The 25,742-nt window shown below is 47.1% G+C and overlaps 1 protein-coding gene across 1 annotated transcript in view; it reads right to left on the bottom strand.

The window, feature by feature from the left end:
• Positions 1-25,742, bottom strand: part of PAK2 (p21 (RAC1) activated kinase 2) — a 1,353,994-nt gene that overhangs the window by 675,797 nt on the left and 652,455 nt on the right. Inside the window, exon 7 of the mRNA XM_069618088.1 lies at positions 8,975-9,107. Coding sequence (XP_069474189.1) covers positions 8,975-9,107 — 133 coding nt within the window. The remainder of the gene's footprint in view (positions 1-8,974; positions 9,108-25,742) is intronic.

The following is a 25,742-nucleotide window of genomic DNA, read 5'->3' as shown; positions in this document are numbered from 1 at the left end:
ACCATGTTAAATCCTTCTTAAAACAGAAAAAAAGTGTTGATTGCTCTTTTGCAAGAAACCCACCTTACGGAAGACACTATGGCCAAAGTAAAGGAACACTGGGTGGGACAGGGATGCGGAGTGGCATACTCTGAATATGCATGCTGAGTTTCTACGTGGATAAATGCCTCTGTGCCCTTCCGATTATTGGAGAGAGGCAGATGTAGATGGAAGGTACCGAATACTGAGAGGCTGTATTGAGCAAACCGAGATATGCATAGTAAACTCCTACTTCCCGAACCATGGGATCCCAGCACACCTCACCACACTAGGCGCTAGAATAACCCCACACCGAGAATGCTTTTTCATCTGGGGAGGCGATTCTAACTGTGTGAGCGATATATATCTGGATAGGTCTGACCCTCCGAAACACCGGGCAGGGGCTTCCCCTACGGCGCTGAATTCAATGAGAGAACCTAGACTTGGTGGATGTGTGGAGGGAACTGCACCCCACGGACCGAGGCTATTCTTATTTCTCCCCGCCCCACGGTCTTCATACCAGAATTGACTATTTATAGACAAATCCCACCTGTCACAGATAGAATCAGCACAGAGCACAGTACCTGGGTATATCGGTTTCTGACCACTTGCCTCTACTTTTAGAATGGAGGATGCAAGGTCCCAGACCCCCCCCCCCCCCCCAATACCATTATGGCACATGCCCATGGACGCACCGACAGACCGGCTTTCAGAGAAGTTCTCAAGAAGAAACTGGGGGAATACATTGAGAGGAATGTGGGTAGCGTAGACAACTGGAGCACGGTGTGGGAGGCATTGAAGGTAGTGGTGAGGGGGGAGGTCATTGCTAGCGCGGGAGGCATTAGGAAAAAATTGAGAGGAGTTTGAGAAGTGGGAGGAGGAGATTAGGCGAATGGAAGCAAACACTCAGGGAACCAGGGAGGACGTGAAATTAGCAGAAATTAGGCATAGTTGCCAGGATGCCTGGGAGAGATTAGCAAAATTTGATCACATTGCGAAAACCACCAGGGCGCATTCAGAGGGGGACAAGCCGAGCAGGCTACTGTGCAAGAGGGATCATCCCAGACGCTTAACAGAACTGAAAGATGAAGCAGGCTTAATACACAAGACACAACAGGCGATAAATGATGCCTTCACAGAATTCTATTCGCGCTTGTACGATCACAACACTGGTTCCCCAGGAAGATATACTGGGTACGCTGGAGGAAATAGGTCTCCCTAAACTGGCCAGGACACATTGCGAGGCACTAGAGGGATATCTCACCTGAAGATTTAAGCGAGGCAATCAAATCCCTGTCAACTAGCAAGACTCCTGGGAGCGATGGATTCCCCCCCAGAGTTCTATAAGGCATACAAACCGGTTCTGACCCTGGTGCTACATGAGGTATTCATGGAAGCATATGAGGGAAATACTGGTGATCCCAATACCCAAGCCAGGAAAAGCTACCAATGAATGCGATTCATAGTGGCAACTGGCAATGCTAAATTTTGACGTCAAAATACTGACAATCATACTGGCAAAAGGCTATCCAGGGTTGTAGGTGACTTAGTGCACAAAGATCAAAACAGTTTTATACCAGGCTGCAACACGGCAGTCAACCTGTGCAGATTACAGCATGTTATGGCACACACACAGGAGCAGTATGCAATAATCTGGACACAATAAAAGCCATTGATTCGATATACTGGGAGTGGTTGCTCGCAGTGTTAAGGGAATTTGGATTTGGTGAGCAATTCATTATGTGGATCAGAATACTATACACTGGACCAGTGGCGATAGTGAAGTCCGGGAGAGTAGTGTCACCAATCCAGGATATTCAAAGAGGCACCAGGCAGGGATGTCTGCCATCACCCATGGATACGTGCTGGGGCAACAATTTTTGATGCGGGAATCAGGGTGGGAGTAACAAACCACTTGATATCTATGTACATGGATGATGTACTACTATATTTTAGAGATCCGCACCTCAATGCGCCAGTAATACTGGATGTACTGGACAACTACGCGAGGGTGTCGGGATTTTTTTTAGTAGAGAGAAATCTTGTATATACCCGCTGGCAGGCTTGAAGGGTAAAGACGTGGAAGACATACCGAAAGTGGGACTCACGTGGCAGCTAGAATCGTTTAAGTACCTGGAGGTGAGCATCAGACACACCAGAGTTGATGCACGAGAATACTACTGCAGTTGTGGTGAAGGGCCTATGGAAATCTATGAAGTTCTGGTCCAGGCTACCGTGATCAGTGATGGGCAGGGTGGCCATAGCCAAGATGATTATCCTGCCGAGATTTTTATACTACTTCCAGAACGTGCACGGTTACATCAAGGCCTTGTTCTTTCGTCTGTTAGAAATACTACTGCAAGAATTCCTGTGGGGCACCGCCCGCCACAAACTGTCGCTTGCCACACTGACTCTCCCCTACAGAGAGGGTGGGATACAATTGTCAGATTTTGTGAAATACTACCTAGCAGCACAACTTAACTATGTGGCTAGATGGCTTTCGGATGAGACATCTGAAACTGAACTACTGCAGCAACTAGTAGCTGCAGCATGCCTAAAGGAAATCTTGTGGGTCCCACTGTGCTGTTTGGGGAGCGTCCCCATGATCGTACTACTGGGGAGACAGGTGTGGAATAGAGCCATGAAGCTACTAAGATACAAACATCCTTACTCACCTGAGACCCCGATTCCCACCGATGTTTGTAGGGATAGGACGGATCTCACTGTGGTAAGGCACTGGGAAAGGTGGGGTATGTACATGAAGGTACTTTTAGAGAGTTTGAATCACTGCAGGAGAAGGATGGGTTGCCTGGTGGGCAGTTCTTATGGTACCAAAGGGTTCAACAGAGCGGCCAAAAGGAGATGGGAAAGCTGGCCTGAGGAACTGGCAACAGTTCCCTTGCTGAACCCAATACACAATCTGAGTGATGGCTGGAAACCAGTGTCCTGATTATATGGGCAACTGATAGACCCAACCCCAAAAACACAACACTGAAAATGAGGTGGGAAAGGGATTTGGGAGTAGACATAATGGAGAATGAATGGGAGATGGTGCTTGCATACCCCCGGGAAGTGTCTAGAAATGCCTGATTTCAGCTGATAAAGCTAAATGTCTTGTACCGCACCTATGACACCACACAGGGTTGCCAGATTCAGCAGCACAACGCAGCCAGTGTGCCCTTGGTGTGGTATGGGGGAGGCAGGACTGATTCACATGTTTTGGGGATGTGTACGGGTGTAGCAGTTCTGGGAGCTAATAGAACGGGCCTGCAAAAAAAGCTGGGATAGTACGGTATGATTGGACTCCGAAGGAGTGCCACATGGGCGCATACCCCAGAACGAGCAAATTTAAACATGTGGTCAAATGTATGGATTTGGTGTTCATATTAGCCGAGAGATCTATCGCAATGGCATGGAAATCGACAGGGGGTGCACAATATGTAAGATGGTACAGAGACTTTGAACACTGGGCAGAAGTAGAGACCAGAGTATGGGGTGAAGGGGTGTCCAGGTCAGAAGAAAATGTGAGCAATTCATACAAATCCTGGAAACTGTTGGTTTCGGACATGTTTCATCCATCTGATGACAAACCCCCTTGAACACAAAAGCCCTATCAGCGGTAGACACCACAACACTATGGAAATAATCAAGAGATGTTATTGGCCCACATAGCCACTACCAACCTGAAGGAATGTTTGTCGCAAGTTACACCCACAAACAACTAAGATCAAAGGTGACGAACCACTGACTAATAATGTGAAGACAGTTCACTGTTTGCTATTGTGTTTTTATGTTTATCCTTTATTCTTTTTTGTTGTTGTTCATAATCAGCCATTCTATGCATGTATGGACAAAAAGTGGCAATACGCGAATTACTGAACAAATGGAATCATTTACAAAATGCCAATACAAATATTTTCAAATAAAAGTAACAGCAGTTCAAGTACAAAAATCATGGACTTAATGTACTCTGAAAGTGCATGACCAAATAACATCTTTCGACCCGAGCGGGTAGGCAGACTGCCAGAGAAGATGGCAAAAACAGGGCTTAAAACATGCAGCTAAGTAATTTTGAGGATATGCTACGCAAAAAGTTATTATTGCAGTAAACATATCGGGAGGACTGTAGTGCACCATTACAGAGTACATATCAGTTCACTGCCACCAGCCTGTTCAGTGCATATCACAAAAGGATCAAAGTCATTATGAGAAAGAAATGGGGACACAATGTGTACGTGCAGGACTCCTTAAGTTTGCTTGGGCTGACAAGGACAAAAGAAAATGGGAGATTCTCTCCCTTCATGGGTGCCTGAAGAACTATCCAATGCAGCGCAAACGATATGAGTTGAGCCAATGAGTCAGGCTAAAATGTCACTCACCCCAAAAATCAGAATCCAAATGTATAAGCCTTTCTGAGGGCAAGTGGAGACCATCTCTAAAACCTGCACCTGGTTTGAAGCTTTTCTTAAGAACAGGACTACAAGGGTGAAAATCAAGGATTTTACATTGCATCCATATGTGTTGACCTGTGGTGTATCAGAGGCTGCGGGTCTTTCGCCTACATTGTTTAATATGTATATTAACTCCTTACAGTGCATATTAATGGATTCTGGTATCAGGCTTCAAAATTATGCCATACCAGATTGTTTTTTACTTGAAGGGATCCTTACAAGTTCAAGCAAGTTTTATCCAAACTGTTTCTGAAAATATACGACTAGATGACTACCAACTGGTTAGGTTTAAATCAATCAAAAACAGACATCCTGGTGATTCCACCAGCCTCAATGCGATTGAAAGAGCCGAACTATCCACAAAAGAGCATTCTTTCTAATAACTTCTCTGCTTGAAAAAGTAAAATCCTTCTGTGATGTTAGATGTAGCTCTATCCATGACCGGGCAAGTTGGTAATATTATAAGATCTTCTAATCAATCTAATGATCCTGGGACAACAGACTGTTATCTGAAGCTCCCTCTGCCATTAAAGCTAGGCTAACATTTGAACCAACATTGATTATTATAATAGCCAGTTTGCTAGTTTAAACAAACAGGCTAAAGTGCTTATAGCGGCTTCAAAATGCAGCAGCCTGAAATCATTACAAAAGGTCATACATGGCACCAGATTACCCCTTTACTAAAAAAAAAAAAAAAATCTACATAGGTTCCCTGTAAATGCTAGGATCAACTTCAAGCTAGATACAACTATTTCACAAGACCATCTTTAGCTCTGAGCCACTGCGCCTCAAAGAACGTTTCAAGCTATGTGTGCCCACTAGATCACTTTGATCCTCCACTAGTCCAAATACTGCACCCACTAGGTTCTGTCAGAGCTGGTGCTTCGGGTGAGATCCTGTGCGGTCATAGGCCCCAGAACCATCTCCCAGTGAGCATTCTAAAAAATCAGGATCTTTTACTCTTTGGGAGAAAAAAAAATCATCTTCTCTAAGGCATTTTATTTCATGCCATACCTTTCTCTCATAAATACTAGTAAATCGGAGCGCTGTGTAATCTTTTAGGTAGTTGTGCCCTCAAACATCTTTCTTAAAATTTAACTGAATAGGGATATGCTGGGGATCAATGTTCCCTCTAAGCTGTGCACATGTGTGCTGCCCAGCTTCCTTCTGGGTGCCGCTCAGAAGATTTTTAGCAGCGCGTACAGGAAATTCTCACATAGGCAAAAAGATTTAATAAGGCACAATCCACAGCAATTACCTGACATTTGCTTTCTCCTAAAATAACTAACTAGTCATGATATTCTGGTGTAGCTCATTTACATTACCCTACTATGCAAGCATGACCTTAAAAACCTAAAAACAGAATGCAGCCACAAGAGGTAAAAACTAAAATGAGAAAGTGGAAGGAAAAAAAGAGAAGAACAGCCTTCTCTGACTAAGCTCCAAGACTCTGGAACCGCCTACCATCATCGGACCTACCGCATTGCTACTACAGTTCAGGAAAGAGCTTAAGACCTTCCTCTTCAAGGAATGGCTCCTCCATAGCACACAGGTCCACACACCCTCCACTCCCCCATCGTACCAGAGACTAATCTGCCGCCCACTGTCCTCTCCCCTGGTTGCTTGTAGATCTCTTCCTGCAAATTGGCTGCTGTTGCCTTTCCCTGTTAGCTCCCACTCCCTTGTCTCCATTTCCCTCACTGTGTTCTTCCCCCTACAATTGTAAATCACTTTAGTGATTCCCAGAGCCAGGTCCGCGCTCAATAAGTACACTAATAATAAAAGCATCTCCCACACTATGGAACTTAATTATCATCTGAAATATTGGATACTGACTGTAGATAAACAGGCAACTTGGATGTGTAATCTCATCCAATGCTTTCTATTCTTAGTACATATGTTACGCAAGCTCTTTGAAGTGGTTCCTTGCATATCAACACACAAAACTCAATTAATTAGCTCACGAACAATTTTGAGTAGATCAATGTCATGCGCAGTGTCTCCTACTTTAGCACTGCTAACATTACCCTGTAAGTGGAAAGCAACATTGCAATATCACTTACTTGGCCTAGAAGGGATAATGGGTATGGGCTATGCCAGGTATTACTTGTATATAGTATTAGGCCAACGGATATGCAGACAGTAGAATGCATTTCACAAAACTACATCCTTTTATAAGTGTTCAGAGTTGCATTGGGCATAGACCTTAAATTATATTATAACTCAATGCTATACAAAACAATGATTTCACTTATCAGTTTTATAAACCTATCCAACAATATAAGGGTGGAATAAGTTGGAAACGATCTTGTATGCTCTGCAAAATAATTGTGCACCTGCACATTCATGACATTTTCTAAAAATGCATATTATATCATGGTGAGGCACTAAATATCTTTTGCTTGCAAAGTATAATGGGTATGCAAATATTCCAGTGAGTGTTACACTGCTACAATCTCATGTTTTAGAGTGCCCCGACAACTAGTATTGGAGGCTAGCACAGGAGCTGGGGAAGGGTACTGGCAAAAGGGCACAGGCGAACACTCCTTGCGGGTGATGAACAAATCAGTACGTTTCAAAAACCAAGTCAGTTATTTTGATAGTACAGTTCAGTGTAGAAAATGTGTTTGTTTGCTGAATGAAAGGAAACTAGTAACAGTCTAGAGAACTGCACTGTTTCTTCCATAATTAGCTGCTGAGGGCATTTCAATATGTGCTCTGTGTTTACTGACTGTAGAAGCCCCCTGCATTTCTTAATTGATAACGGATTACAGAGGGATCCCCTAGTTACAGAAGAAGGCTCTCAAGCTTTTGTACCTCTGAGCATTGATGCCATTAACCTAAAAGGCAGAAATATGTGATTTACTTCAACAGGGGCATAAGAAAACTCAGCAAGTCTTGTTGAATTTTGTCTAGGCTGTAGTGAGGAAGTGTGTATGTGCCCAGTCATTTTACTTCTTACTTAGAGGAGTAAAGAAGTAATTAGCTTTGCCAAAAGGAATACTTTATGCTTATTGATGGATGTTCGTTGCCCCTAAAATTCGTATTGAGATCGGTCAGAAATATTATTAGAGTTCTTTCCTATGCCACTGCTCGGCTGATCACTGATTCGAAAATATCTCAGTGGAGCTTTGTGGGCAGAAGCCTGGGGTTGGTTCCCATTTGTTAATTGTTTCTCCTTTTTATAGGGCACATTTTTCTGTTTTTAGGGATACAAAAACGGATGGTGTATACATCTAAGCTGTAAGGCTGGTTTTGAGTAACTACAGGACAACATAATGTGGATAGTAAGTAGAATCTAGAGAATTTTGATCATCATATTCTGTAGTGCAGCTATTCTGATGCAATTATCTTTACACAAATTATGAGACGCATGTTCTCATGTGGCCCTTGAATTGCTTCATTAAAGTGGCATATGAACTCCTTTTGGCATGTTTTCCAACACATTCCTTTCAGTTGGCTTTATACCATCTGCAAATATTGTATCCAGTCTGACTTTTGATAGCCACATCAGTTATGAAAAGCAATATTTGTTTTATGTAATACACATGAGTCTTTCCAGTGACAAAGCACACATTTCTCTCTGCACAGGAGTACATTTTGCTAGCTACTGTGGCACATCTTGGGAGGTCCTGAACTGGTTGAGGAGTTCTCTTTGTAAATCACATATAAAATATGACATTTTAACCTATGGGCTTGGAAAAAGTGTTTTAAGATACAGATACACCTTGTATGCAGATTATTAAAGAATTGCAGTGGTTTGGAAGGGGCAATTCCTTTCCAAACGCTATTCAGAGATGCTAGCTCACTAACTACGCATGCTCACAAAGTGGCTTATCTCAGGAGTCAATTGCGCACATGGAAAATAAAGCGGGCACAAAAAGCAACCAGTTCCGCACTCCAAAAAAATAATTAGAGGGAACATTGCTGGGGATTCCAGTGAATTCAATGGGGGAAGATGCAAAACTAAAAATCTTACCCAATAACTAGCATTATGCTGTGGAAATAGTCAAAGAATGTGAATCCAATGCTGGATGAGCCATCATTTTGATAGCAAGTGCTCCTAGAATTCAAAGAACTATCGTTCAGACATCACCGGATATGCAAATGAATGTGAGAATCTAGAGAAGATTCTATGGTGGAGAAATTGTGAGGAACTTGTGTTTTGTGCATACAAAATGAACATTTCTAAATCTATAATTTATGATGTCATCCATTAGCCATCCACCATAATTTCAAACCAAGTCATCCTCCACCAAGACACACAGGGGACACATGAAACCATAAATAAGGTGGCTTGTTTCTGAAAACGTTTCTGAACTGAGGATAGCACAGGTGAAACGTGCTGGTCTTGGAAGCAAGACCACGCAGAGCAACATAGGTTTAAATCCCAGAGCCGCGTTTAGAAACTGAACTCTGGTATTAAGCAAGTTATAATAAAACAATGAAAAGAAAAATGTAATAAACTACATTTTCATTTTAAACAGTTTCAAGCCTCAACTTACTGAGCTTCTCCATAATTTCTTCATCTGTCATCTTGGCCTTCTTCTTCTGCTTGTCTGCAGTCTTGGCTGAGCTATCTGTGTGTGCATCACCAGCTGGAGCAGGGATGGGGTCAATAACAGACCGTGTATACATCTGCAGGAAGTACAAAGAATTAGATTATTGAAAAGGGATCAAGGGAGACTGAAAAGGAATGGAGAAGAAAGAAAGAGCTTTGGCTTTGCTAAACGGGAATTGCAACGTAGCAGGCCTCCTCTTACATTCCAAGGAAGAACTCAGAGAGGTGACCCTCATGGATTAAGAAGCATCACAAAAAGGAGTGCAATATTACCCTCCAGTCCCACGTCCCCACCCTTATCCCAGATGCTGGTGCCTTTCACAGCGCTTCTGATGCATGCCACATCGCATCATATATGTATACAAATATCTATCCCTATCTGTTTGGGGCTGTTCTAAAGCCAATATTATGTAGCGCCACTGTGTGGTGCTACAGCGCCAACCATGAGTCAAAATGAACAGAACTATGCGCCAAAACCAATGGTTGTGTTAAATCACACCCCACAAATCAAAACTATTTACTCTTCCCTAAGTGATGCTAAAGTGCCACTTCTGTGCCAAAACAAATGATGGTGCCAAGCCATCACCTTAGCCTAAACCAAGTAGGGTAAAAACACCTCAAATATATTTCTTGCTCTAGAACGCCACACTAACTCTACAAATAATGCACCAATATGTTTTCATCACTTGGTGCACCAAAATACAGGGGATAGAGAACAAAAGAAAACAATAGATTTAAATAAGTACAAAATAAGGCATTCTAAATTAAGCAATCATTACAAATACTCATGCTCTGTTTAATCTCTGTCACAATGATATCAACATAAACCAAACTCTTAAAACTGCAGACTAAAGATATACCAAGGATGTTATGAAACACTGTTGAGACATTGAGCAGAGCTCCTAAACTGCAATTCTTTCAACCACAGCTAGGAATACAACTAAGGTAGGTTGTTCAACATTCCAATGAGGAATATGTAGGGATAAGTTTAATAGAAACATTATTTGGTAACAATCGAGCAAAAAAGTAAATTAAATTTGAAAAATTACAGATTATTATTTTGCCCTCTTCCACAGAAACATGCATTTTTCAAAAAGACGATCTTTGACCGGTACTTACTGGGATAGTTTCCCCACTACAGTTATACCTTAAAGGAGAAGTGATCTAAAAAAAGTTTTCAAAATATTGGTCATAATTAAAAAACAAAAACAAAAAATGTACATAACAGGGACGCGGTAGTTATGGTTAAGTTGGTGTTTCCATAGGAAGAGCATTTTTTGGGTGGCTTATAATTTCGCTCCCTCTGGACGAATCCTCACCAAACTTTTTAAAAAAAGTATATGGCCCACTCTGAATTTTGCAAAGTTTGGAGAGGTTTGGTCCAGGGGGGGCAAAGTTATAGGGGGGGTACCAAAACTTGTTTTTTCCCATAGACATAATGGGAAAAAACTTTGCGCACGCCTACAGCCCAAACCGCTGGACGGATTTACACCAAATTTGCGGCAGGAGCGGGGGCTTAGGTACGAAAACGTGCTTTTGCAAATTTGGCGTAAATCCGTCCAGTAGTTTTTTTTTTAAATGACCAAAATGTAAGGCAAAAAATTAGTGATATCTCCATTCGCTCCGCGGACGGACTTCCCTGTTCGCTCCGTGGACAGCGCCCCGATTGGCCAAGCGGCTTGCGTTGATGTCCGCGGACATGCGACGTGTTCGCTGATAGGACGGCGTGGTGCGCGAAGCGCGTCAGATTTTTTTGTGGCGCCCGCCATCTTGCATTCGCCACGACCGCGGACAGCGCGGTGATACTTGGATTAAAAATTGTATTTAGTGGAGTGTGTTGGTGTGTAAGAGTGTTTGGGGGGGGAGGGGGGGGTATGAGATAGGTTCAATGTTCTGTTTTTTCTGTTTTTTTATGTGCTAGACGCTTTTGTTGTGTTCGATTTGTCTGCGGACAACACGGCTGTTCTGACATTTTCTATATAAATTAAATGGTGGGGTGTTCTGAGGACGGAGTATGTGTCCGTTTTGTTCGCAAGCAAGCTAAAATTGAGCCAAGAACACTCGCAGTGTCCTTAAATGTTCGTACATAAACAAAATGGGTGTGTCCTGAGAACGCTGTTCGCATTGTTCGTTGTCATGTTGGAAGTGTTCCAAGAACCTTCCTTATGTCCGCTGACATTACAATTTCCTATGGGCCTTACCCGACTTTTTGTCCACTAAACAAACGATAAATCAGGCTGCTCTGCGCCGACATTATGTGATAATCCTATCACTTGCCCCACCGACCTGGCTGACCTGCTTTTGCGACACTAAATCATATCTCCCGCCCCTAAGCCTGACATTATCAAAGCATTCATATTCCCCGTCTCTCTCCGTGACCTTACAGGGTGCCTAGCCAAACGCGCCCAGTCGTCTCCAGTCCTACGCGACTTTACACAGAACCCGGAAAACAACACATCTCACAACACAGCGCGCCACAATTCGGAATATGAAACTGATTTAAAAGCAAACAGCAACATTGTACATTTCGTAAAGTACATTTATTTGCTATCAAATGTTTAGAGAATATTCAGCGATTTGCATTTGTCTTTGCTGTCTATCCGCAAAAGTTCATCTTGAGTCACGCGCTGTTGGTGTTGGTTTATGATAAAAGAAGCACTATGGTCGCACTGATAATCGGAAGGCTGTTCCAACAACGAGGCATTACGGATTATAAAATACTAGCATATTAAAAATGGCAGTACACGTTTAAGAAGTGACAACAGAAAAACCTAATCATTGTGGGGTTTATTTAAATACTACTGCATTTGCATGTGAATGTATGCATACGGATGTAATGAGTTTGCATCTGTGCATTCGCAACTTTCATTACAAAAAAGGGGTGAGCACAATGAGAGGCTATAACAACCATGCCCTCGGCAATAACAGTGATGTCATCAATGACATTTGTGATGTCATCTTTGATGTCCTGGGTGTTACTCTTAGCAGTGCACGGTGGTGTCGCGAGTTATGGTTGCTTAGCTTACATAACTGGCGAATTTCAGGGGGTTTTTGGTTTTACTTGGAACCATAACGTCCCTTTAACAAAGTTTCTTCAATGAATATATATATATTTATGACAATGCATTACTTACCGTAAAAGCATTTCTGATGGTTGTATCTGCTTAGATTCACATGCTGTGCATAGGTCCGACATCCAGTGGTCACTGCGGAGTATTGCATTTTGTTTCTCGTAGTCGAAAAGGGGACGTCGACAAGGCGTGTCTGTAACACTATACCTATAATGACGTGCGTTGTACCCACAATCCCTCACGCGTCGAGGTCCCTCTGTTTGTATTTTTTCTGCCCTGAGGGAGCCTTCTATACGTGAGTGAGTACAGAAAAGAGATGTAGAAAGATGTCTACGTTCCTTCCATCCGAGCAGGGAGGAAGGGTGGGCGCATGTGAATCTAAGCAGATACAACCATCAGAAATGCTTTTACGGTAAGTAATGCATTGTCTTCTGATGTTTGTTAATCTGCTTAGAATCACATGCCCGGAGTTGGCGGTGGGTTATGAGAAGGAACAGTAGAGAAAAGATGTCTTAATACTGCCTGTCCCACCTGGGAGTCAGATCTAGAGTGTGCATCTAGACAGTAGTGTTTTGTAAAGGTGTGCACAGAACTCCAGGTAGCCGCTTTGCAGATGGACGTAAGGGGAACATTTGCAATGAAAGCTATGGAAGCCCCAGTGCCTCGAGTAGAATGTGCTCTTGGCTTGAAGGGTAGTTCTCTCTTAGCAAGAGAGAAAGAGAGTGATGCATTGAACAATCCATTTAGATATAGTGGACTTTGAGACTGCATCTCCTTCTCTTCCTGCTGCCACCGAGACAAAGAACTGATTAGTCTTTCTTAGTGGCCTGGTTCTTTCCTTGTAGAACATGACAGCTCTGCGTACATCCAGTGTATGCAGATTTTTTTCTCCCAAGTTGGAAGGGTTTTGAAAGAACGTTGGTAGTTCTATTGACTGGTTTACATGGAATTTCGAGATGAATTTCGGTGCAAACCTTGGGTGTGTGCGTAGAACCACCTTATCTTTGTGAACTGTTCCGAAGGGGTCTAGAACAGAAAGAACCTGTAGTTCACTTACTCTCCTAATGGAGGTGATAACTATTAGGAAAGCAGTCTTAAGAGTGAGGTCTTGAAGAGTTGCCTTGTGCATGGGTTCAAACGGCGAGCCCATGAGTCTGGAAAGTACCACATTTAAGTCCCATCCGGGAGCTGAGTTAGCCATCGGAGGGTGTATCCTCTTTACACCCTCCATGAAGGCCTTGATAACTGGTATCTTCCACCACGACACTAAGTTGGGAAGTGGTGTATGCAGAAAGTGCCGCCAGGTGGACTTTAATGGAATTGAACACTAGACCTGAATCCAGTAAATGGGTCAAGTACAGAACAATATGTGTGGGAGAGCAGTCAACCGGGTTGATGCTCTTACCTCTACACCAGATGACAAATCTTCTCCACTTGCTAGAATAGCAGTGGAGAGCATTAGGTTTTCTGGCTTCCCTGAGGATGTCCATACATCTCTGCGGAAGTTGTAGATGTCCACATTCTATGATCTCAGGAGCCAGGCTGCTAAGTTCATGGTCTGAGGGCATGGATGCAGTGTCCTGCCCTTGTCCTGTGACAGCATGTTGTACGGGCAGGGAAGTTTCACTGGGGGAGATAGGGACATCTCCATCAAGTGAGCGAACCATGGCTGCCGTGCCCACATTGGGGCCACTAGTATCATAGTAACTTGTTCCTGGTGCATCTTGTGCACAACTTTGTTGAGAAGGGGAGTCGGGGGGGAAAGGCGTAAACAAATTTCCCTGACCATTGAATCGACAGACCGTTCCCCTTGGACTGGTTCTGGGGGTACCTGGAGGCGTAACTTTGGCATTGCGAGTTCTCCAGAGTTGCGAACAGGTCTATTTCCGGGAATCCCCATTGCGTGAAGACGTCTAAGACGATGTCTTCGTGCAATCGCCATTCGTACTCTTCGGGCAGGGGGAAGTCTCTGCTGAGTTCGTCTGCTAGCAGATTGAGTTCCCCTGGTACGTGTTGTGACAATAGGAACATGTTGTGTCTGAGAGCCCACTTCCATATATTCTGGGACAGCTTGGACAGTGGGTGCCCCCTTGCTTGTTGATGTAGTACATGGCTGTGCTGCTGTCTGTAAGGACCATCACTGTCTTCCCTTGTAGGTGTTCCTGGAAGGCTTTTAGTGCTTTGAACACCGCCAGTAGCTCCAGTAGGTTTATGTGTTTGGATGCTACGCTCGGAGTCCACACTCTGTGAGCAGTCTGATGGGATAGGTGAGGCCCCCCATCCTGTGAGGGATGCGTCCGTGGTTAGAGTGGCCTCCACCGCGGGTGTGGCAAAGGGTTTTCCTATTATCAGGTTTTCCTTTGTCCACCACCGTAGCGAGAGAACCAAGGCCTGCGAGACCACCACTAGATCGTCCCATTGTCCGCTGGCCTGACACCACTGGCTGTTGAGCCACTCTTGCACTGGGCGCATGCGCAGGCGTGCTTGAGGTACCAAATAAATACACTACGCCATCATTACTAACAAGCGCATCGCTTTGCGCACCGTCACCTCTCGACCTGCCACATATTGGGGGATCTGAAACAGCATGTTTTGGACCCTCGCTTTGGAGGGGAAGACGAGGCCGTCCTTTGTTCGAATTAGAGCCCCTAGGAATTGTTTGACTTGACTGGGGTCTAAGCTGGACTTCTTCTCGTTGATGGAGAAGCCCAGTTGGAACAAAAGGTCTACAGTCTTTTGGGTGTTTGAGAAGCATGTCTCGTAAGAATCCCCTGTTATGAGCCAGTCGTCGAGGTAAGGGTATACTGGGAAGGATAACCTGCGCAGGTGGGCCGTTGCCACTGCCAGAACTTTCGGGAATACCCTTGGTGCAGATGCTATGCCGAAGGGTAGCACTCTGAACTGGTAGTGTTTGCCCTCTATCATGAACCTGAGGTGTTTTCTGTGCGCTGGCAACATTAAAATATGAAAGTATGCATCTTTCATGTCCAGTGTTGTCATGTAATCTCCCTGTGATAGCAGTGGGATCACTTCCTGTAAGGTCACCATACGAAACCTTTGGGGTTTGACAAACTTGTTCGCTGGGCGCAGATCTAATACAGGGCGCATGGTTAGATCCTTTTTGGGTACAAGGAAGTACACTGAATAAATACCTTCCATTACCTGAGATAGAGGCACGACCTCTATGGCTCCTTTTTCCAGCAGTTGGTCCACTTCTTGGAGAAGGATGGCAAGGTGTTCTGGTGTCATGCGGCGTCCCCTCGGGGGTCTAGGTTAGGGAACTGTTGAACACTATACAGTAGCCGCGGGCTACAGTGGAAAGTACCCAGCGTTCTGATGTTATTCCCTCCCATGCTGGAAGAAAGGATGTTAACCGGCTCCCGACCGGCGTTGCATGGGAGGGGACGCGAATCTTCACGTCACTTGGTGGTGGTGTTGGCTTGGGAGCCTCTGGGGGTGAAACCCCGGCCTCTTCCTTTGCCACAGCGTTGACCCCTCTGATTGTACTGGCCGCTATTACCCTGGTAGTTGCTGGCAGAATACTGTTGTTGGTTTTGTTGCTGGCGTTGTACACGAAAAAAGCGCTCATTACCAAATCCCCGCCTGTTAGGGGGTTTTGAAATTTGGTCTAAGGTCTTTATTGTATCAAATTCTTTCTTCGCGTTCTCTAGCGCGTCATCCACTGCATTCCCAAAGAGGTTGGACTCCTCTATGGGTTTATTAATAAGGGACGCATGTGTTTCCGCCTTAAATCCGGAATTGCGAAGCCAGACGTGACGCTTCAGTAAAATTCCTTGTACCAAAGTGCGGCCAGCCGTCTCTGCTGCATCGAGGGTATTCTTGAAGATGCTTTGATTGACCAGAGAGCCCTCGTTAACTGTAGCCAGTAATCGAGTCCTTAGGGGTTCGGGAACTTCTTCGATGTCCTGTTTGAGCTTAGCCCATTGAGCATCGGCATAGCTTGCCAATAGGGTATTATTGGCAATTCTGGTAGAGAATGCTGCAGAGGTGGTGATTCTCTTGGCCAGGGCATACAGCTTCTTCCCCTCTTTATCTGGGGTTGCCTCGCTGGTAGATAGTGGGACTCCTGCCCTTTTCCTGGTGTTGGTCATGAGCAGGGAGTCCGGGATTGAGTGACCCTTAATATTTAATGGGTCTGATTGAGAGGGAGAGAACAGTTTCTCAATCCTCGGATTGTCCCCTCTCACCAATGCAGGAGTGGAAAGAGAAGGTGTAATACGTCTCTTAACTGAGGCGAGGATGGGTATAATTTGGCTAGTGGGGGTTTTTTCCTTGATAATACTCTCCACAAAATCAGTGTCTGGGGTGACTTCCCCAGTTTCAATTTCGAAATGTGCTGCTGCCTTCTTCAGCAGTGCATTGAAGGTGGGTTGATCATCGACAGGCGAAGGGTTCCTGACTGGTGTAGTTTCAGTAGACCTGATGACTATACTGCTACTGCCTGTGTCAGTCGACCTAGCCGGTGACTGCCAGGGATTTGGGTCGCCCTCGCCTGTGTTTTCCTGGAATCCCTCCTCACATAGGTTAGTTTCCTCGTGAAAACCTTCCGCTTCTTGTTGGTCTTCAACATAGGTGAACTCATCTTCCTCCTGGAAGAAGGTGTCTTCCTCAGTGGGATTGTAAGAGTATATGTCCTCCTGTATGGGGTTATAAAACTTTAGCCCTTGGACTCTCCAGGGGTGCCTCCCTTGGTCTCTTGGGTGCCCTGTCTTCTGGGATGGACATGAACCTGTCTAGTTTGTGTATACAGGTCTGGAACCTTTCAAGGGTCCACTGAGGTCGGCCAGGATGGTCTGGGAAAGAAAAAGGAGTTTCTTCCTCCTGTAATGGTCTGGTTCTGTCCCATAACGTCGAAGAAAGTGAACCTTCGCCTTCCGAGTAGCCTTCTCGCTGGCTAGGGCCTTGTGTCGGCGTCGGGAACTGGCCTGATCTGTTTTCCAGCGCTTTCGGCGTATCTTTGGCCTTGTGCGCGGTTTTTGGCGTCCCACTCGCCGTACGTCTCTGGCCGTCCTTAGATGCTATGCACGCGAGGCTTTCGGCGATCATTCTCTCTTCCGAGGGATAGGTCGCCGTCGCGCTATGTAACGTCGAGTCCTTGCTCGTCGAGTCCTTGCCCGTCGAGTCCTTGCCCGTCGAGTCCTTGCCCGTCGAGTCCTTGTTGGCAACTTGAGCGCTCTTGCGATGCGCGTCACCGGAGGTTTTGGTGTTAGCGCCCTTATTTTTAGAATGCCCAGTCGCCTGTCGTGGAAGCGGAGTCGGGGAGGGCTGACGACCCTTACGGTCGGCGGAAGACGCCGGTGGGCCCGGCGTCCCCGTTGGCGCCATCGCTGCCTTCGTCTTCGACGAATGCGTGCCGGGGGGTATGTGCTTTGGTGTTTTTCCGTGTGTGTCCTGGTCGCCGGGGTGTTCATCCCCATAAACTGGGCGTGTGCCGGGCTTGCCGGGGACGGACGAGAAGCGTGAACGCTCCTTTGAGAGGTCTACAGCCTCCGTTACGGGGGGCCGTGTAGTCACTGTCCTCGTCACACTCGGCGGCGGTGGCAGCGGGCGAGGAGTCAGGCCTAGACATGGCGTAGGCTGCCCACCTTTTGACCCTGCGGTCTTTTAGAGTTTTGGGCTTTAGTAATTTACAGGCCGCACAGCCGTCCTCCTGGTGATCGAGGGTTAAGCAGCGGTTGCACCGTTTGTGCTCATCCTTCCAGGTATATTTACCCTTGCAAAGCGGGCAAAACCTAAATGGCGTCCTCTCCATAGCTGAGGGTAATAAGTGACTACGACCTCGAAAGAGAGGGAGGGGAAGAGAAAGGCATTCTTAAAGAGAAGAAAGACAGACCACAAAACCCCACTCTCCCTACTGTGTATGGCTGGCGAGGCCAGGCCACGTGTTCGGCAGCGCCGAAGGATCCCCTCCGCTCGTCCTTCCGTCGAAGATCTTGCTCGGCGGAGAAACTGCTCTGCGTCGAGGGAGGGATCTACGTTATTGATATTAATAACAAACGACCAAAGGTCGAAGAAACTATTTGGCAATGTCTCTCGAGGAGCTAGGCATAAAGGCGACCAGTAGCTGGGCGGAAAAAAACAATCTGAGTGTCATGATGCTTGCCCCCAGAGCAGCGGGACAGGCCCAGCACCCCCTGAAGCAGGCATCATGCCCTCGGGGAAAAAACCCAGCGGCCCCTAATAGGGGCTCTTTGGACTTTGTCCTGGCGCCTTTGGCGCCAAGCTCACATTGGACATCAGTCCTGGCGCCAGGCTCATAAAAGGTGTTTGGTGCACTTACCTGAAGCAGACCATGCTGCATAAAGCCTCAAGCCAAATGAGGCTTAGGAGGGACTACTTTATTAAAGGAACTATTTTACTTGGGTGGGGACCGTGGAAGAATACTTACCTGGAACTTCTTCCAAGGCTATTTAAACCACGCCCGGACTGCCACACGTGCTTCGCGTTGTTCTGCATCTAGCAGCTGGACGCTCACCGTGCCTGCTCCTGCTTCTTGACTTCTGCCACGCCCGCCTGCATCCAGAAACACCTGCATGTGGAGAAGGAGAAAGAATTGGACAAAAGAAGAGTCCTTACCTGTTTCAACCTCGTCCAAGAGTCGTCCCGTCGGCGATCCTGAAGAGGAAAGACTTTCATTTTAAAATGTCAACTCACCCGTCGCTGCCGCGCCGCATTTCACTCACCTTGCTGCCAGCCTCCATTGCCAGCGGCGCTCGTCCGGATTCGCTGCATCAACCCGGCACCTGGGGAAAAAAGACAGAAAACAAAGGTGAGAGTGAGAAGAGCATAAGGAAAGCCAGAGCTTCCATTTAGACTTACCTGTTTGGGTCATACTTCATTTCGGGTCTCTGCCGCATACAGGCACCTGCAGACCCCGGCCCCTAAGGGGAAAAGAAAGACAGCAGAATTAATGAGAGAATGAAAAGACATAATAAAGACTCTCATTAAAGACTTACCGGAACTTACCTCTCGTTTCGGGTCTATGCTCGTTCAGCATTCTGACCCCAGCCCCTATGGGGAAAAAGACATATGCATTAGCGTTTAATATTGCACTCAGAGGAAAAATGTTCTTTGAACACTAACCTGAGCATTCTTCATCGTTTTCATCGCTCTTCTCGGGATCCACGTTCTGCACCTGAAAGAAAGACAATAGAGACTTATTATTCTCGGACATTAGCAGAGCCAACATGGATGTATGAGAGTGAATCCAGTGAATTAACTGGGTTTCAACGCGCCCCTGCACCAGAAGCAGGAAGGAGAGCTCGCCATCACAAAACCAAAGGTGAGATTCTAGGGGAATTACAGAAAGGGGGTTCGTTCAGGAGGTGAAGGGAGTGGGAAGCTGCACATTGCCCCGCAGATCATTAACGCCCCTCCCTTTTCACATACAGAAGAACCGGCCCTGCCATACTCTGAGTCCAGCGCCTCACCGGAAGAAGCAACTTCATTCCAGTCCTGGTCAGCGCCTCTGTGGGAGTCAGGTGAGCGTTACACTGAGGGACCTCGACGCGTGAGGGATTGTGGGTACAACGCACGTCACTATAGGGATAGTGTTACAGACACGCCTTGTCGACGTCCCCTTTTCGACTACGAAAAACAAAATGCAATACTCCGCAGTGACCACTGGATGTCAGACGTATGCAGAGCATGTGATTCTAAGCAGATTAACATCAGAAATATATGGGATACATTACTCACCGTAATCGTATTTCTGATGCTTGTATCTGCTTAGATTCACATGCTGTGCATAGGCCGACATCTAGTGGAAGCTGCGGAGTATTACAGTTTGTTTTTCGAAACTCGAAAATGGGCGTCGACACAGGCGTGCCAGTAATACTATCCCTAGTGTGACGTCCACTGTACCCAAGATCCCTCACGCGTCTAGGATCCTCAGATTGTATTTTTTGTGACATGAGGAAGCATGAGGAGTAGCGTGAGTACAGATAATCCAAGCAGATAGACAGAAAGGTAAGACTACAAGCAATCATGCGCCTTCTCTCGGAGGGGAGGAAGGGTGGGTCGCATGTGAATCTAAGCAGATACAAGCATCAGAAATACGATTACGGTGAGTAATCTATCACTTCTGAGGCTTGTGGAATCTGCTTAGATCACATGCTGTGCATAGATTAGCGAGCAGTACCAGAAGAAGGAGGTGGGATGTGAGAAGGGTCATGAGCAAACAGGTGTCTTAGAACCGCTTGTCCCACTTGTGTATCTGTCTTGGAATGAGTGTCAATGCAGTAATGCTGAGTAAAAGTGTGAATAGAGCTCCAAGTAGCTGCTTTGCAAATGGTGTCGAGGGGAACATTTGCAATGAAAGCCAGAGTGGCCCCAATGCCTCTAGTAGAGTGGGCCCTTGGCGTAAAAGGCAGAGTTTTTTCAGAAAGAGAGTAACACAGCTGTATACAGTTGATAATCCACTTCGAGATAGCGCCCTTAGAGACGCGATCTCCTTCTCTGCCTGTAGCTACGGAGACAAACAGTTGATCTGTTTTCCTTAGCGGTCTGGTCTTATTTACATAGTAGAGGACCGCCCTACGCACATCTAGGGTGTGTAGTTTCACCTCAGCCGAGCTTTGCGGGTTCTGGAAGAAAGCCGGAAGCTCGATGGACTGGTTTAATGGAACTTTGATATAAATTTAGGTGAGAACCTAGGGTGTGTGCGTAAAACCAGTTTGTCTTTGTGGATAGTAAAGAAGGGATCCTGCACTGACAGAGCCTGAATTTCACTGACTCTTCTTATAGAGGTAATGGCTACTAAGAAGGCCGTTTTATAAGTCAGGTGTTTGAGACTACTCTTATGCATGGGTTCGAAAGGGGGGCCCATGAGCTTAGCTAGCACCACATTAAGGTCCCTCCCTGGCGGTGGGTTCGAAATAGGAGGGTGAAGTCTCTTTACTCCTTCCATGAAGGCTTTAACTACTGGTACTTTCCACCACGACACCTTGTTATGGGATGTGGTGTAAGCCGAAAGGGCTGCCAGGTGTACTTTCAGAGAGTTAAAAACCAAACCTGCATCAAGCAGGTGTAGCATGTATGTCACAACGTTGGAAGGAGTGCAATCAACAGGGTTGATTTGTTTATTCTGGCACCAAATAACAAATCTTTTCCACTTGTCAAAGTAACAGTGCCTTGTGTTTGGTTTCCTGGATTCTTTTAGGATGTCCATACACCTCTGTGGTAAATTGAGATGTCCAAACTCTATGACCTCAGGAGCCATGCTGCCAGGTTCATTGAGTTGGGTTGCTGGTGCACTGTTTGACCTTGTTGCTGGGACAGTAGGTTGTACCAGGCTGGAAGTTTGATGGGTACGCACACCGCCATCCTGCGTAGGTGTGGAAACCACGGTTGTCTCGCCCACATGGGAGCAACTAGGATGAGCGTCATCGATTCCTTGTTCATCTTGTACACCACCTTCCTGATGAGGAGTTGGTGGAAAAGCGTACGCAAACATCCCTGACCAGTTCATCCACAGGGCGTTCCCTTGGGAGTGTGGCTGGGGGAACCTGGATGCAAATCCTGGGCATTGTCTGTTTTTGCTTGTGGCGAATAAGTCTATAGTGGGGAAACCCCACTGAGAGAAGAGATCTTCTACGATCTCTCTGTGAAGGACCCATTCGTGTTCTTCTGGGAGGGAGTCTCTGCTTAGAGCATCCGCTAGGGAATTGAGCTCCCCTGGAACATGTTGTGATGACAGGAAGATATTCCGTTTGAGTGCCCATATCCAGATTTTCTGGGCAAGCTTGGACAGATTTGGCGAACGAGTCCCTCCTTGCTTGTTCAGATAGAACATGGCTGTCGTGCTGTCCGTCTGGATTTGCACCGACAAGTTTAGTAGATGGGGCTCGAACGCGCGAAGCGCTCTGAATACTGCCAGAAGCTCTAGCAGGTTGATGTGGTTCTTGGCTACTGAGTGAGACCAGAGACCCTGAGCTGTGTGGTGGAGATGGTGAGCTCCCCACCCAGTCAGGCATGCATCTGTAGTCACCACTGCCTGTACTTCGGGATCGTAAAAGGGTTTCCCCCTTGCGAGGTTCTCTCTTGTCCACCAGTGTAGGCTTTGTACAAGTGTTGGCGAAACGACCACTAGATCGTCCCACTGACCACTTGCCTGAGACCACTGTTTCGCCAACCATTCCTGCATGGGACGCATGCGCAGTCGCGCGTGGGGGACCAGGTAAATGCATGACGCCATCATGCCCAGTAACCGCATAGCTTTGCGTACCGTTATTTGTTGACCGGACTGATAATGCGGAATTTGCAGTAGTATATTCCGAATTCTTTCTTCCGAAGGGAAGGTCAACCCTTTCTGAGTATCTAGGATAGCTCCTAGGAACTGTTTTGAGGTGCTTGGCACCAGACTTGACTTCTTCTCGTTGATTGAGAAGCCTAATTCGTGGAGGAGGTCGATAGTCCTCTGAATGTTTGTCCTGCAAATTCCTGGGGTTTCCCCAGTTATGAGCCAGTCGTCCAGATAAGGGTACACTGGGATTGCCTCCCTGCGTAGGTGTGCAGCTGCCACCGCCAGTACCTTGGTGAATACCCTTGGTGCTGAAGCTATCCCGAAGGGCAGTACCTTGAATTGGTAGTGGCGACTGTCTACCTTGAAGCGCAAGTACTTTCTGTGCGCCGGGAGCATGGAAATATGAAAATAGGCATCTTTCATATCCAAGGTTGCCATGTAATCCCCCCTTTTTTAGGAAGGGGATTACCTCTTGTAGCGTGGTCATACGGAATTTTTGGGGCTTGACATACTTGTTGGCAGGTCGTAAGTCCAATACTGGGCGCATTGTCAAATCTTTCTTTGGCACAAGGAAGTAAGTTGAATAGATACCCTTGTTTACCTGGTGTCCTGGGACGAGTTCTATCGCGTCCTTTTCTAGCAGAATGGCGATCTCCTCGAGAAGGCTCTTCTGATGTTCTAAGGAGTGTACTCTTTGTCGTGGAGGATGGTTCCGGGGACGCTGCAGTAATTCTATACAATATCCTGTGGACACTGTTGACAGCACCCATCTGTCTGAGGTGATCCCTTCCCAAGCCTGGGTGAAGTTGGAAATGCGTCCCCCTACTGGGGTACCGTGAGAAGGGACCCTGAACTGAGCGTCACTGCTTTGGTGGAGGCGTGCCACCTCCCTTGTTGGGGCTGCCTCTGCCTCTCCCACGACCTCTTTTGTTACCCCTGCCGTAACTTTGGGTAGACTGCTGGCTGTTGTTCCACTGTGTACCCTGTCCCTGGGCATAGTTGCCTCTTTGTGAATTTTGGCCGCGTTGGCGATGAAAATTACTGTTCCCCCTCTGGTTAGGGGGTTTGTTGGTAAGCTGGCCAAGGGATTTGAGAGTCTCGTATTCGTCCTTGGCATTTTTAAGTGCGTCTTCGACCGCTTTCCCAAACAATAGATCGGGTTCCACCGGCTTGTCTATTAATGAAGCCTGGGTTTCTGTTTTGAACCCTGACTGCCGTAACCACGCATGTCTCTTGATAACAGTATCTTCTGCTATCAATCTTCCTGCGTTGTCCGCGGCGTCGAAAGTTGCCTTTAATATGCAACCAGACACGGCTCTCCCTTCTGCCGAGATCCGAGCCAATTGGCCCTTTAACGGTTCAGGAGCAGAGGCTATGAGCGCCGCGACCTCTTCCCATTGATGGCAGTTGTAACTGGCCAACAGGGTGGTGGAGTTAGCAATCCTTGCTTGGTAGGCGGACGTTGAGGCTACCTTCCTGCCAAACCCGTACAGTTTCTTGCTCTCCTTGTCGGGAGGAGCTTCTGACGACGATACGGGTGTCCCAGCCCTCTTCCGAGTGTTGGTAACCACTAGGGAGTCTGGTTTAAGATGTCCTCTTAAATAAAGAGGGTCAGACTGGGCTGCCCGGAAAAGTTTTTCGACTCTGGGGTTGAATGCTCTGGTGAGGTTTGGATTCAACAGGGACGGATCTATTCTACGTTGGATGGATTTAAGGATAGGGGTGGTCTGAGCGACCGGCCTCCTCTCTCCCACCAACTCTTCTGCGAAGTCCCTTTCCTCCTGTACACCGTGGGTGTCGATGTGAAAATGTTCTGCCGCGCGAGCGAGAACCTCATTAAGGAGGGGCTGGTTATCGACTGGCGAATCGGTAACTGGGGCTTCGCTTTCTACCGGGGAATCTACTCTGTAAATTTCCTGCTCATCCTCTCTCTTCTCCTGGTCCTCATCATCCGCATAGTATTCAGTCCCGGTTTGTTCCTCCATAATTTCAAACTCATGGTCCCCCTCAGGGAAAGGCTGCCCTTGGTACCTGGGGTGTGGAGTAGAGTATGGAGTAGAGTAAGGCTGCACCTCGAAGGGTTCAGGTCTTTCGAACCGGGCCTTTTTACTTAGGGGGATAGGATCAGAGGAACCTGAGGGTGTGGCCCCTTGAGGGTCATACGAAAGGAAATGCTCTGGATTTTTGTCGTAAAAATCAGCCAAGGAAGAAATCCTTGACATGACCCTGTCTATGTCTTCACTGGACCATTCTTTGGAACAGGGGATGACTTTAGTAGGCAATTTAGGGGACTTATCAAGGGCAACCTTGCTGGATGTTGATGTCCCAGTAGACTTGTATTTGTCCGACTGCTTAGGGGGGAAGGATGGTCTTACATGAGTGGAAGAATGTGCTTTCCGCTGTTTTCCCCCCTCCCCGTGCGTGGAAAAATGTTTTCCCTGTCCCTTGGAGGGCCCAGAGACTTTCGACGCCTGGCGTCGAGGATCGGGAGAGGTATCTGTGTCTTTCGAGCGTGGGGCCTCGCTGGTGTTAACTGCGGGCTCGGTCTCTTGGAGCGCAGCCTGGGGGTGGAAGTCGTCTTCGTCTTCCGACGATCGAACTTCCGTTAATCTAGGGAGCGAGGCACTCTTGGCAAGAGTGGATGCTTGCCTTGCGTCATGAGGCGATCTCGATCGAGAGCGCCCAGAGGACACCGAGTCGGACCGTTCTATATGTGCCTCTTTCCGAGAAGTCGACGTCGTCGAGGTTCGGTTGGACTTAGTGTGCTTAGTGTGTGTAGGGTGTGTAGCGCTTGCGTCGCCGGGGGTCTTCCCCATAGCCGCCCTGCCGGACGACCTTCCGAGGTCGGGGACCTGCGCTCGGCAGTCTTTCGACGCCGTAATGCCCTCGCCGTCCGAAAGTACGGCGTCGCTGCCATCGCTGAAGGCGCCCTCCGCTGCCATGCCTGCCTGGCGTGGTGGGCCCAACGCTTTGTCGAACGGTCCTTAAGTGTCTTAGGTTTAAACCTACTACACGCTCTGCAGTTCGCTTTGGGGTGGTCCCTCGGCAAGCAGAGATTGCACGTGGCGTGCCTGTCGACCCAAGGGTACTTGCAGTTGCACTTGGGGCAGAATTGGAAAGGGGTACCCTCCATACGCACCTTGAGGCAGCGGGCTGGTAAGTGTAGGAAATATATAAGGTGTACCTATATACCAAGAGTGAAGAGTATGTACCACCCCCCACTCTCCCTAATTGCAGGGCCGAGGCCAGCGGCCTACCAGGCCCGGGCCGAGGCCAGCGGCCTTCCGAGGCCCAGATCCGTCGTGCAGCAGCCGACGGTCGATGTCTTCTCCAGCCGTCGTCGACGTTGGGGTGGTGAAGGATGTCAATAGAGAATT

Source organism: Ambystoma mexicanum, chromosome 10 (assembly GCF_040938575.1).
Source record: "Ambystoma mexicanum isolate Mex_15411 chromosome 10, UKY_AmexF1_1, whole genome shotgun sequence".
In the NCBI taxonomy this organism is placed as follows: Eukaryota; Metazoa; Chordata; class Amphibia; order Caudata; family Ambystomatidae; genus Ambystoma; species Ambystoma mexicanum.
This window is presented reverse-complemented; position numbering and strand designations above follow the sequence as displayed.